A 12,593-nucleotide genomic window follows, 5' to 3' on the forward strand; every position below is an offset into this window, starting at 1 on the left:
TGAAGATCCACACCTCGGTGGAGGCACAAACAATGCTAGGTTGACCCGGCCGAATCACCCCTTCGGCTTGGAGTTCGGCCAAAGCCGAACGGACCTGACCGAGGGTCCCTCCTTCGGTTGGGAGTTCGGCCAAAGCCGAACGGACCTGACCGAGGGTCCCTCCTTCGGTTGGGAGTTCGATCGAAGCCGAACGGACCTGACCAAGGGTCCCTCCTTCGGCAGGGGGCTCCGTAAGGCCGATCCGAAGGGACCGAAGACCTTTCTCGCGGTCGACCCCAAGCCTCGGTCACTGGTAATGTCAAGGCCGAAGGAACAAGGCAATCAAAGAAGAAGATGTTGGTTACTCCCACAGGAAGAAGCTCCTAGTGGAAGTAAGGGGACTCCTGATATAGCCAAAATAACCTCTCGGTGGGCGCAATGACACGTGTCGCCTATGAGACACGTGTCTCCCGCCAGACGAAGGTTCCGAGAGACCACTCACGCTCGAGCACGCTCAATCACCGAGACACGCTCGCAAAATCACACGGGATCACGTCGTCTGCATGAGGGGAATATTCCCCCAGAAGGTTGGACGTATTCGAGTGGGACTCTAAGAGGGAAGAAGGGGGAAAACCCTAAACCCTAAGAGACATATAAGAAGGCACGGAAGAAAGGGGAAGGTAAGTTCTAATACCCTTACCATTACTCCCTTATTGAACTATGCGGCCGACCCTGACTTGAGCGTCGGAGGACTAACCCCGGACAAAGCTCCGGGCCTCCGTCGTCTGTGTTTGTGTAGGTTCGACTAGCGGGGTATTTTTGGCAGCAACAGTTTCCAATCAAGATCATAAAATTGAAAATCTGGAATTGATCAAACGAGAGAGAGAAAAAATTGCAGGGAAGGGTTAGAATCTCAAAGACAGAGGATGTTTCTTTAGTTGCATCAAGAACGGAAGAGGGTTTGGGAGCTGTAATTAAAAACTTCGATGGGAAGCGAGAACGGAAGAAGGCATCGGGAGCTGCCGAAACTTTAGTTGCACAGCGCTTTTGAGTACTTCGTTTCCTTCTTCTTCGTTTGCAGAGTCTCTCCCAGTTTCAGACCTTCGAGGTTGATCTTCAACAAGATGAACAAGCTTCGATCGCCAAAACCATCGATTTCTCAAGGAAGAATAAACCCTAACTCCGATTTCATATTCCCTAAATCCTATCGCAAGTACCCTCCCATGGATTCTCAAGGAAGAATAAGATAATAAGGGTTGAGAGCAAATTTGTCATCTCCATTGGACCAAGGGTATTTTAGGGTTTAACACAAATTGGTAACACACTTAACGATTTCTCACTCAAGGTCAGGGTGCGATTGATATAATCTACAACTTAGAAAAGAAGAATTTGTAATTATAAACTTCACAAGGGAGGATTGTGTAATACCTGAAACATACAGGGGAGGGGAGTGTAATTTCCTCTTAAAAAATTTAGGTGAGAAGTTAAGAGAGGTAAAAGTTCACTTGTTTGGAGTCAAAATGACCAACCCCTTATGTTTTTTAGGTCTTTGAGGTACTAATACTTAATCCCTGGTTGCCAAGGTACAACATAAGATTTTGACCAACCCCTCAATTGACAAATCGTCAGACAGCATAGAACGCCATAAACGATCTTGCATGAACCCCTTCCTAAATGTTTGAGGAAATATGAAAATTGAAGTCACCAAGATCTTTTGCACCTCACCTACATTGTTTTTCAAAATATATCTTCCTAGAAAAGAAAAAAAAAAAAATCGAGGTTAGGTGGGGAAAAAAATCCTTTCCAACTATTGGGCCGCACAGCTGGACGGACCTAGGATGTGCACCCATGTATTGAGATGCATGCCTGAATCCTCCCAACTATTAAATGATTAATTGGACAGCATGCTTTATGTAGAGGAATCGAATCCAGTTAGATAGCAATGACCATGGTTCTAAAAATCGAATTGGATTGATCAGTATCAATTTAGATCGAAATGATAACAACATTGACCAATCCCCAATCCTGACTTTTCCAATCTCAATACGCTGGTATGGTCCAAAGGTCAAATAAATAATAAAAAATTAATTTTTATTCAAAATAAAGGTATGACTGTCGGATACAGTGTGATCCAGACCGATCTAGATTGGGATCGGAATGACCAATGACCGATCCCAGAACCTTGGTGCCGACACCCAAGATTTAACTTTCAAGGTTCCAATGTTCAAGTCTTGCAAGATTTCAGATTTTTAGATCCCTTTCATGATTTTAAGTTAAAAGATACCAAAAATTTAAGGTCAATCTTGCATCACCGTGGCTGCACAATGGGATAGTCCAGATAAGACCACCTCTAACGTCTAGGGTCGCGATGGTTAATGGTACATTCACCTTGGCCTTAGGAAATCTGTCCAAAATTTAAAACGCACTCGTCTCCTAAGATTAAAAATAAAAAAAAAATAAAAAACAAAAAACAAAAGGGCGATGTGAAAGTGTTAATTTCATTATGTTGGTCACCACATCATGCACAAAACAAAATGCAGCAAATATGTCCATGCACCTCCACAAAGTGTCTTACCCTGAAATTTGATCCAATTAGACATTACATCTGTTTCAATGCAACAGATGGGCCTCGCTATCAAGTACAAAGTAAAGAGATACTCCAACCTCCTGGCATAAGTACCAACTACCACTTGATAGACAGCTGAAGTGTAGATCCGAATAAACCTATTCAATAAGCTTAATCACAAAATAGCAGACCAGCATCTCATAAACTGGCGAGGTAAAATTAATTGAAGTTCCATCCAATCAAGAGCCACTTCAAAGAAGACAAGAAGAAGAAAAGCTAACTTGGTGGATTATTGATTCTACCACACTTGTCGTGCTGACTCGTCAGCTTCAAACTTTTGCAGGAAAAACGAAATTTGGCATGTAGAATTAGGTAAGCGACAAAAAATCACCCTCAATGAAAAACTTGTGAATGAAAGCCCACAACTAGTTTTTCTCAAGATTGCCTTTGCTTAGACATAGTAGCCAGTGAATGTAAATCCTCTTCCAACGATTTCACCAGCACAATACCAGGCATAGCACTCCAGCCCGAACAGAGCAGCAATGCCAGCATCCTCAACCTTCAGTTCCGACCTATTCTTCCAAAGTTGCTTGACACAATCAACTTCTTTCCAGAATGACTCATAACGACCAGGTATACTGTCAAAATTGAGCAGAAAGTATGATTAATGAACTCAGCTAAACATGTGGACAAGCAAAGACATGGATTTTGACAGTAAATTTCGATTAAGCATGTTGAAATACCAGTTTTCGGGTGTTCTATGCAACATGTCATTTTTAATATCAACAGTGATGAAGAATAACAGCTTATAAGGTTGCAAGGTGTTACTCTTAAACCAATGGTTCATCAAGGTTAGTCTATCAGCCATGAAGCAAGAAATTCAATTTTACTTGAAACAAGAAGTCACAGCACAACATAGTTGAGTGTACACAAATCTGTTGCATGCATTGTTGTACCTTTGTGGTTGGGCTATTCTGGAAGAAAACAAGCCATCAGCTCTGTTAATTCAACAATTGCAGCATAGGGGCAAGCTCTGGTTGAACAAACATAGCTTGGCTCCATTGGCAACTTGGTTGCACAATAATGACTTACTAGTAGCACATGAAGGACTGGTTTCAAATGATGACCTAAATTATATTAGATATATATTACCAAGTTTAATCTAATACTCATCTAGCCAAAGACTATCAATACAGGTAAAATAAAGTCCCGTAACACAGTAATTTTACATATTTCAGTCCATGTTTTCCAGCTTTCCTGATTGGGTGATAAGTAGGATGAACCCTAGGTTTAGAATTACGCACCTCCGTAACAAAATCAACAATAGGGTCAAAGTCAACCTTTTCTGATGAACATCAGATTTTGATTAAAGTTCACAAACTAATAGGATAACCCAACCCCAAAATACTGCGATGTTCAAACAATTAGATTGTAAAAAGGAGTTTCCAGAATTAGTAAAGTTCCTAAAATCTAGGAACTTAAATATCAGTGCATCAACACTTAGATGGATACTAAATTCTAGCTGAAATACAGTAAGACAATAGCAGAACAAATTCCCAAAAGATAATGGTAATCAAATGGCCATTTAAGAGATTAATCAACAAAGAACCAAATCTGGAAATTAAACCAGACAGAATAATCATCTTTCCTCTCTCATATCTCATCTTTGCATCTCTTTTGTTTGGATTTTTTTTTTTCCCTTTTTTGTTTTGTATGTACCCAGGTAGCCAACACCATTAAGTTGGGATAAGGCTGAGATTGTTGTTGTTGAAACTGGACAGAATTAGGAGACTTAAAATATCCCCGGATCAAAGGTTCGGGTCCAGTTAATATTCAGGTCGAGGGACACCATTGGACACCTCTTGTAATATCCCAAAATAGGATGGCAATCCAAGGGTCAGATTCCCAACAAAGGAAATCTCGGTTTAACCAAACTCAAGCCCAAAACAGTCTCCAGCAAGCGTGATAAATAACAGAAGAAACAGCACTTGAAGAAAAACAAAGAATAAAGGAAGAATGTGACCTTTGGCTTACCATGCATACTTTCTCAGCAGCAATAAAAAAGGTTCAAGCCAAAACCTCATTAATCAATATTTGTGTACCAGACTACCCCTTACAAACTTATATAGAAGTCTAAAAAACAGACAAACAATAAAAAAGAAAGGCGTGTAGAATCCTAATCCAGCCAAACTATAACACTAAGATCTCATTAATCAAAATTTTTGTATAAGACTACCCCTTACACACTTAAATAGAAGTCCCAATTTCCCCAAAACAGACAAACAATAAAATGGGAAAGGCCTAACCTAATCCTTAACTGATAAGGTAACAAACTGACTATAAAACTAAAATAATGAAGGAAACTTACTCAAAATAGGACTGGACTTATAGAATCCTAATCTAGCAAAACACTTAAAGAAAATAATAACAATTAAAATAAAGAAATAAAGACACATAACTAACTAATCCTCTAGCCTCTACCCATATTATAGGCCCACTAAAGTTGTCCATTACAAAGAAAAATCATTGGGTCAAAGGCCCAACAAATACATAACCCAACCCAAAGCTTATTTCGAATAAATAAGCCCATTTAGGTGATTTATCTACATAATTCCCCCAGTCCTTATATGTCAAACTAACTTGATACAAATCTTAATATTTAGTGACAAGTTCTAATAAAGGAAGGATCTGAATAGAAAGTGGCTGAACCCCAAATTTGAAATACTACTGCAAACATAGTAATAATGATTGCTTTACATTCCCATATGTAATATAGAGGCCTAAGTGCCCAACTGCCCAAGAGAATATCAGATTGCCTGCCACTTCACTTACGGAAGAAGCTCTTAATGTTCATAGCCAAATGGAGCTTCTAACAAGTCTCCCTAGTGTGACGCTCCTTACCATAATAGTCACACTAGACAACTGTACCAGAACTAGTAGATTGACCAATAGAACCCTAAACCAAGATTAGGGCAGAGCGATCCTGAGAATTATGCTGAAGCATCTCAGATCGATGTTTCTCTTCTGCATGAATCAGAGAAAAGACCTGCTCCACGGTAGGAAAGGGATCATGATTAAGCACAATGGCCCTAATCTAATAAAATTCCACATTGAAACATGAAAGAAAATTATATGAACAGATCTCTTCCTCACACTTCTTAAAACCTACAACATCAGTATCACAAATAAGTTGATAGGTCTCATAATAATCAATTTCATTCCACACTCCTTGCAGTTCAGAATAATATTGGGAGATAGTGAGCTCCTTCAGAGTAGTCCTATGAAGTTTTTTTCTCAATTCAAAGCATTGGGCACTCTTGCCCACCTGAGAATACGTTCCCTTCACAGCTTTCCAGATCTTGGCAACAGAATTAAGCAACAAATATGCCCTAACAATAGAAGAAGACAAAGTTGATAAGGTAGGACATTATCATACAATTGGCAAGCATCCCATTTGTCTCGAGGGGAACTAGCAGTAGTGGGGCGTACTAAAGTACCTATGATAAGTCGGACATAACCATGGCCAACAATAGACAGGTAGTAGGAACGAGACCATATCAGATAGTTGCTCCCATCCAACTTGATGGAGCTAGTAGGGAAGGTAGAGTAGTCGTTATTAGGGGGACAACTCCGTCCCTCTGGGAGAACTGATGTTTCAGAGTCTACAGACGTCATAAGTGTTGATCCCAATCACAATCACACAATAAAGCAACCGCCTAGATCTAACCAAGCATAACGATTTGGGAAAAGAAGGGATTCCAAATGAGGAGAAGCCCCCAGCGGGAAGAAACTCACCACCGAGGGGAAAACCCTAAGGGAACCAAAATAGGGGAAAAAATGAAAAAACCTTTAGAATGGATGGAAGAGAGAGATGAGAGAGGGGTGCAAGAGAGGTGTGAAAGAGAGAAAGAGGCAAAGATGGGAGAGAGGAGTGGATCATGATTAAGCACATTGGCCCTAATATAATAAAATTCCACATTCAAACCTGAAAAAAAATTATATACGTGGAACTCCTCACACTTCTTAAAACCTACAACATCAGTATCACAAACAAGTTGATAGGTCTCATAATAATCAATTTCATTCCACACTCCTTGCAGTTCAGAATAATATTGGGAGATAGTGAGCTCTTTCAGGGTAGCCCTATGAAGTTTTTTTCTCAGTTCAAAGCATTGGGCACTCTTACCCACCTGAGAATATGTTCCCTTCATGGCTTTCTAGATCTTGACAAAAGAATTAAGCAACAAATATGCCTTAACAATAGAAGGAGACAGAGTTGATAACGCAGGACATTATCATACAATTGGCAACATCCCATTTGTCCCGAGGGGGAACAAGCAATAGTGGGGCATACTGAAGTACCTGTGAGAAGTCAAACATAACCATGGCCAGCAATAGAAAGGTAGTAGGACCGAGGCCATATCAAATAGTTGCTCCCATCCAACTTGATGGAGCTCGTAGGGAAGGTAGAGTAGTCGCTATTAGGGGGATGACTCCGTCCCTCTGGGAGAACTGATGTCTCAGAGTCTACAAATGTCATAAGTGTTGATCCCAATCACAATCACAAAATAAAGTAACTGCCTAGATAATCAAGCATAGCGATTTGGGAAAAGAAGGGATTCCAAATTAGGAGAAGCCCCCAGCAAGAAGAAACTCACCACTAAGGGAAAAACCATAAGGGAAGCAACATAGGGGAAAAAATGAAAAAACCTTGAGAATGGAAGGAAGAGAGAGATGAGGGGGTGCAAGAGCGGTGTGAAAGAGAGAAAGAGGTGAAGATGGGAGAAAGGTTGCACAGGAGAGGGAAGAGAGAGAGAGAGAGGGTCGGCCTGAGAGAGAAAGTCGGGCAGGGGAGAGAGAGAGAGAGGGCGGCGGCAACGCTAGGAGGGCAGCAATGGTGGAGGGGCGGCGACGGTGATGGAGGTAGGGTTTAGGGAAGGAGGGACCTTGGGTTTGGATCTCTCACCTACTCTAATACCATTTTGAATGGGAGAAAATTATGACTTGTGTCAATAATGGATACAAGCCTCTCTATTTATAATGAAATAAAACCCTAAAACGGGCTTAAGGGTCCATTTGGATAATACCCCTAAACCTCACTATTACAATAATCAATTATTCCAACAGATACATAGGAGATTTTCTGGGTTTATTTAGTTTCTATTTTAGAATAGTTCATCTTTTATTTGGATTTACATTTTTATAAGGTTTTCTCTTCTTTAAATTTGTTGTAATCGATGGACAAATCAGGTTGAGAATGAATTGAACAGGTATTATTGAAGATCCTACACAGCTAGTGTGTCGTGCGAACTTCTCTTCCCCCCCTCCCCCCTTTGCAATCTATTTCTCTTCTTCTTTTCTGGCTTACTTTTCCCCACCCCTGTTTCTGGTGACAGTTGCAACCATACTCAATCTGATCAATCTCCCTCACGCCTGACCTACTTGGACTGAGGTTTTGGTCAAGGGCTTTCCTTCCATAGGCGACCCCAGCCCTGGGTTCTTGCTTCTCAAATCATCTCCTACTGAGATTATTAGATCTGAAGCTAGAGGTCAACCTGTACCTACCGCCAGGTTCAGTTTCAGAGATTAAATACTCTTCTTTGCTGGTTGTTTTGGCCTGCCTTCAGTTCTACGCAATAGGGCTTTGAGTGGAGACTTCTCGCCCGAAATTTTAGTCCCAACTAAGAGTTCCTCTCCCTCGTAGTGTGCTGGGTTTTTCCACCTCCCTTGAAGGTAGGGAGGTTGAAGATAATTCCTTCACTCACGATTCCTTTTTTGCCTTATTTTAATATCTTACCTTCCCTTAATGCCCCTCTCTTTCTCCCATATTCTCCTTTGTCCTCTATTTCCTTCTAGTTGATTGTCCATAGACAATAACTAGTAAACCCTTTCAAGTCCCATTGCTTCTTTAGTACAAATAGTCTCATGGAATTTCTGGTATATACAAAATTGCTACTGGTTGTTAGATTTGAGCTATTTGTTAATCAGGTGGGCCCATAAGCGAACCAAATAGGGTTTTCTAACCCGAAAACTGCATCACCAGTAAAGGGGAGTGACTTGATTCATATTGAATGAACTAAAAAACTAAGGGCAGACCTAAAATGATCTTAGAAGAAATGTTGAGAAAAAGATATGCATAGCTTAGACCTTGTATCAAGTATGACGTCTAATAGAGCTGATTGGGAGGCAAGGATCCATGTCGCCAATCCCATTTAGCTGGGATAAGGCTGAGTCTTTGTTGTTGAATAAGGGTCAAGGAAATCAAAAACAATTGCTGCAAGTGCTACGAGGCGGTAGTTGCAAGCTTGGCTTTGGTTGCTGGTATGATGTCAGAGAATCTATTTGAGACTGAGGCAGCAGGGTTAAGCTTGCCTATGGGTAGACAATCCATACTTTAAACATAAGAGGAAAAGAAAAAGATAAGAGAGAGGACCAGATGTGCGCCAGAACAAGGGATGGGAATAGGATCAGAAAGAAGAGAGATAAAGAGAGAGGATCGCAAGAGTTCGCCACACACAGGCCATGCAGGCAGTCAAACAAAACCAACTCAATGCATTCTTTTCAACCTGAAAACTCTATTGTAGCTACAGAATATATAAGAAATTAAAACTAATATTAAACAGAAACCAATTCCAAATAGGAAACTAAAAGCAACTAGGAATCTACTACCTCCCTACATAACTATCTCCTACCAAATAAAAAAATAAAACATTACAATGTTATTCCCAAATTAAAGCCTAGAGATTCTACTGGACCACAACCAAACTTGGACCCGGTTCACAGTCGAGGCTCTCAAATGAGTTCAACCGGGTCCAAGGAACTGCTCCTGCATCAAGAGATCAACCACATCTAGTAGTTCAAGCAAAGGCTCGGAAACAGTTCTTTGGGCTTTCTTGTTCTATCTTGGTCTATCTAGGGGGTTCCTTGAAAAGATGGTGTAAGGTAGGATGAAGGAAACTTCATTCATACACATAAAGGGACTGAGAAATGAGAAATAAAGAAATAGATACGCAAACTAGGTTGGTCTATAAAAGAAAAGGGATAATGGCTTTGCAGTGGGCCATCAAAGCTCCACATATCACGGCTTTGTACTTCCTGGCCTTCTTGGACCGGCCAACTTGTGGTTCATGGTCACAAGTGTGTCTTCCACATGCATGATTGTTCCATAGATCATAAATTCTATGCTCCATGCCCATGCCAAAGCTCCTTGCAATGCCACCTCAGGAGAATAATCCTCCAAGACTATCCATTGACATGCATAGGTACTCATTATTCTATTTATAGAATGTGTTTCATGCTTCACCAAAAAAAAAAAAAAATTATATTAGCTTGAATAGGAAGACATCAATTTTTAGCAATATAATGTCATGGTTCCATTAAAATCTAATGCAGATTTAGATGCTAATCATACAATTCATTCAAAGTCAACACACAGAATGGAACAGAATACAAATGGAATTTGCAGGGAACAAGCAATAAATGTAATGGAATATGTCATGTTTGTACAAGTAATGATATAAATCAATGTACACCACTTCCTGGTAACTTGTTGCAAGTCACAAAAGAAACTTTTGATGTTCAATAACAGCACAAACAGCACCAGAAGTTCAGATGTGCCTATAATGCAGAACTCACTTATTCTTTTTTTTTTTTTAAGGGAAAAAACGAGAAAGAGGAAGAACGATGTAGAAAGTAGAAAAAGAAGAAATTTGTAGTTACCTCATTGAGTAAATGAGGAAAATAGCAATAGAATGCACAAAATTTGTGTACGAATAAAAACAGTAATACAACAAACTCCAGAGTTCTATTAGGAAACCTGCAGGTATGTGTTCAATCTATTCATTATTTTACCCCCCCACACCCCCCCCCCCCCAAAAAAAAAGGGTATAGGTTCAATCAAATATGTTTCTCATTGTTAAAATTATGTGAATTAAAAAGAATTAGTGAAAAATGTACAAACAATATACGATAGGAAATATCTCCATTCAAGACCTTATTTAAAAAAAGAAAAATACCTTGTAGACATCAATGCTGCACTATGTTGGAGACATGTGTATGTACAAACAAATAAACATGAATGTCCTAAACTTTTTTTTTTTTTTGGGGGGGGGGGGGTGTTGTAGGGGAGGTCCTAATTAAAAAATAAATACTCCAAAGAACCTTGCCCCAGCACAAAAATAGACCAACCTTGCAAGACGAGTGTATAAGAGCTGTTTTGACAACTCGTTACATTTCTCAACAGTAGGTGGCTCTTGGATGTACTGCTTGTTCTGCTCCAATAACTGCTTTTGGTAGTCACATCCATGCTTGGCCACAAATTTTGAAGCTTGGACAACCTTTGATTGTATTTGTTGCAACTTTGACGCCATGAACCCCTCCAACTTAAACCTGAACAAATTAAATAATACTTTTAAATACTAAAACAACAGTACAGCAGAATCAAACTACAAATTGCCAGTAATTCAGCATTCAGAAACATAATGATGTATGCATTTTAAAGATACTCAAACAGCACAAAAGATGCACCCCACCCCCACCCAAAAAAACCAAAACAAAAACAAAAGAAACAGGAAATCCTTGCAGGAACAAAACCCTCTTTTCTGATTTGGTTCAATTAACCCACAGTAATAAAAATTCCATTATTTTCCACGTTTTAGCATTGGCAGGTACTTATAAATTTCCACCCAATGTAAGCTTCGTGCACCACTTGAACAACCAAGCTGTCCAGGCAGACATTGAGGGACTAGTTCTTCCCACTAAAGGCTATGTATCCATACAGTATTTTCAGATATTAAAAATATAGCCTTGCAACATAAACATTTATACGCTCTTTAGCAATCAAGCTAGAAATGAATCAGATGACGAGTTTGTATGCTTACAGAATTCATAGATCTCTGCATATAGTGATGAAGTTTAACTGCACGAACAAAATGAAACTAAACAAAACAAGCCACACCCCAGATATCGTTTCTTAAGATCCAACACATCAAACAAAAATCTCGCTCAATTAAACCAAATCGAGATGGTCAAGAGAACAGAAGATCATGGAAGCCTCAAAAATCACATAGGTAGAAGAACATCAAGTGCTTCGGATCAAGGTAAAAGCATACAAGGAAGCATTAGAATCTCAATACTCGGCAATCATAATAAATATCATCCATGAGGAGTAATGAAGAAATTAAAGGCCGAACAAGGCTAACCCTAGATTAGAAATAAATCGTAAATCCTACCGTGGAAAATATAGATATAAGAAACACGACAAATGCAACCAAATATGAGAAGGTGAAGTGTAAGGGTACCTTTTTCCCGTTCTTCCTTCACTGATAGGAGAAATGGAAGAGATGCAGCAACGTCAAGTCGGAACGGGCACACACCCTTTGTTAAAAGCTTGAAGGAGGCGGTTCAGAGAATGGCAAAAATGGCTGACTTCACAGCTTTTATCCTTCCTCGCTATTTCATTTCTTGGCAGGACCTGTATCGTCAATTCGGCTACAACCTAGAGCTGACGGGAGAGATTCCAAAAGAGTACTCCTCATAAGTCCTTTTACTCCTTACCTTAAGAATGCGGGTCCCCCATATGGGCATGCCATGTGAGTATGTGAGCATGTTCGGTCCACTGTTAGTTAAAATGCGTTTGAAATGGCAAAAAAATGCGGTCGCAAAAATGGCTGACTTCACAGCTTTTATCCTTCCTCGCTATTTCATTTCTTGGCAGGGCCTCTATCGTCAATTCAGCTACAACCTAGAGCTGATGGGAGAGATTCCAAAAGAGTCTACTCCTCATAAGTCCTTTTACTTCTTACCTTACGAATACAGGTCCCCCATATGGGCATGCCATGTGACTATGTGAGCATGTCCGGTCCACTGTTAGTTAAAACGCGTTTCAAACAGCAAAAAAATGCGGTTATAGGATCGATCTATACCAAAATCCAAGGAATATAAGGATCTCCTGATTCTGTATGCTAAGAAGGACGAGATAGGTGCAATACCGTACTCCGATCCAGCAAGGAGACTAACACCAAGATAGGTGTGATACCTTACTTTGAAC

The 12,593-nt window shown here is 40.0% G+C and overlaps 1 protein-coding gene across 1 annotated transcript; it reads right to left on the reverse strand.

Annotated features, from left to right (window-relative positions):
• Positions 1-2,459: 2,459 nt before the first annotated feature.
• Positions 2,460-12,036, reverse strand: LOC122069194. The gene is made up of 3 exons (XM_042633149.1): positions 11,845-12,036; positions 10,733-10,933; positions 2,460-3,183 (listed from the first exon to the last, which is right to left on the reverse strand). The coding sequence occupies exons 2-3, from the start codon at positions 10,912-10,914 to the stop codon at positions 2,997-2,999; spliced, it is 369 nt and encodes a 122-aa protein (XP_042489083.1). The 5' UTR covers positions 10,915-10,933; positions 11,845-12,036; the 3' UTR covers positions 2,460-2,996.
• Between the last annotated feature and the right edge of the window lie 557 nt (positions 12,037-12,593).

The sequence above is a fragment of the Macadamia integrifolia genome, unplaced genomic scaffold, assembly GCF_013358625.1.
Source record: "Macadamia integrifolia cultivar HAES 741 unplaced genomic scaffold, SCU_Mint_v3 scaffold553, whole genome shotgun sequence".
In the NCBI taxonomy this organism is placed as follows: Eukaryota; Viridiplantae; Streptophyta; class Magnoliopsida; order Proteales; family Proteaceae; genus Macadamia; species Macadamia integrifolia.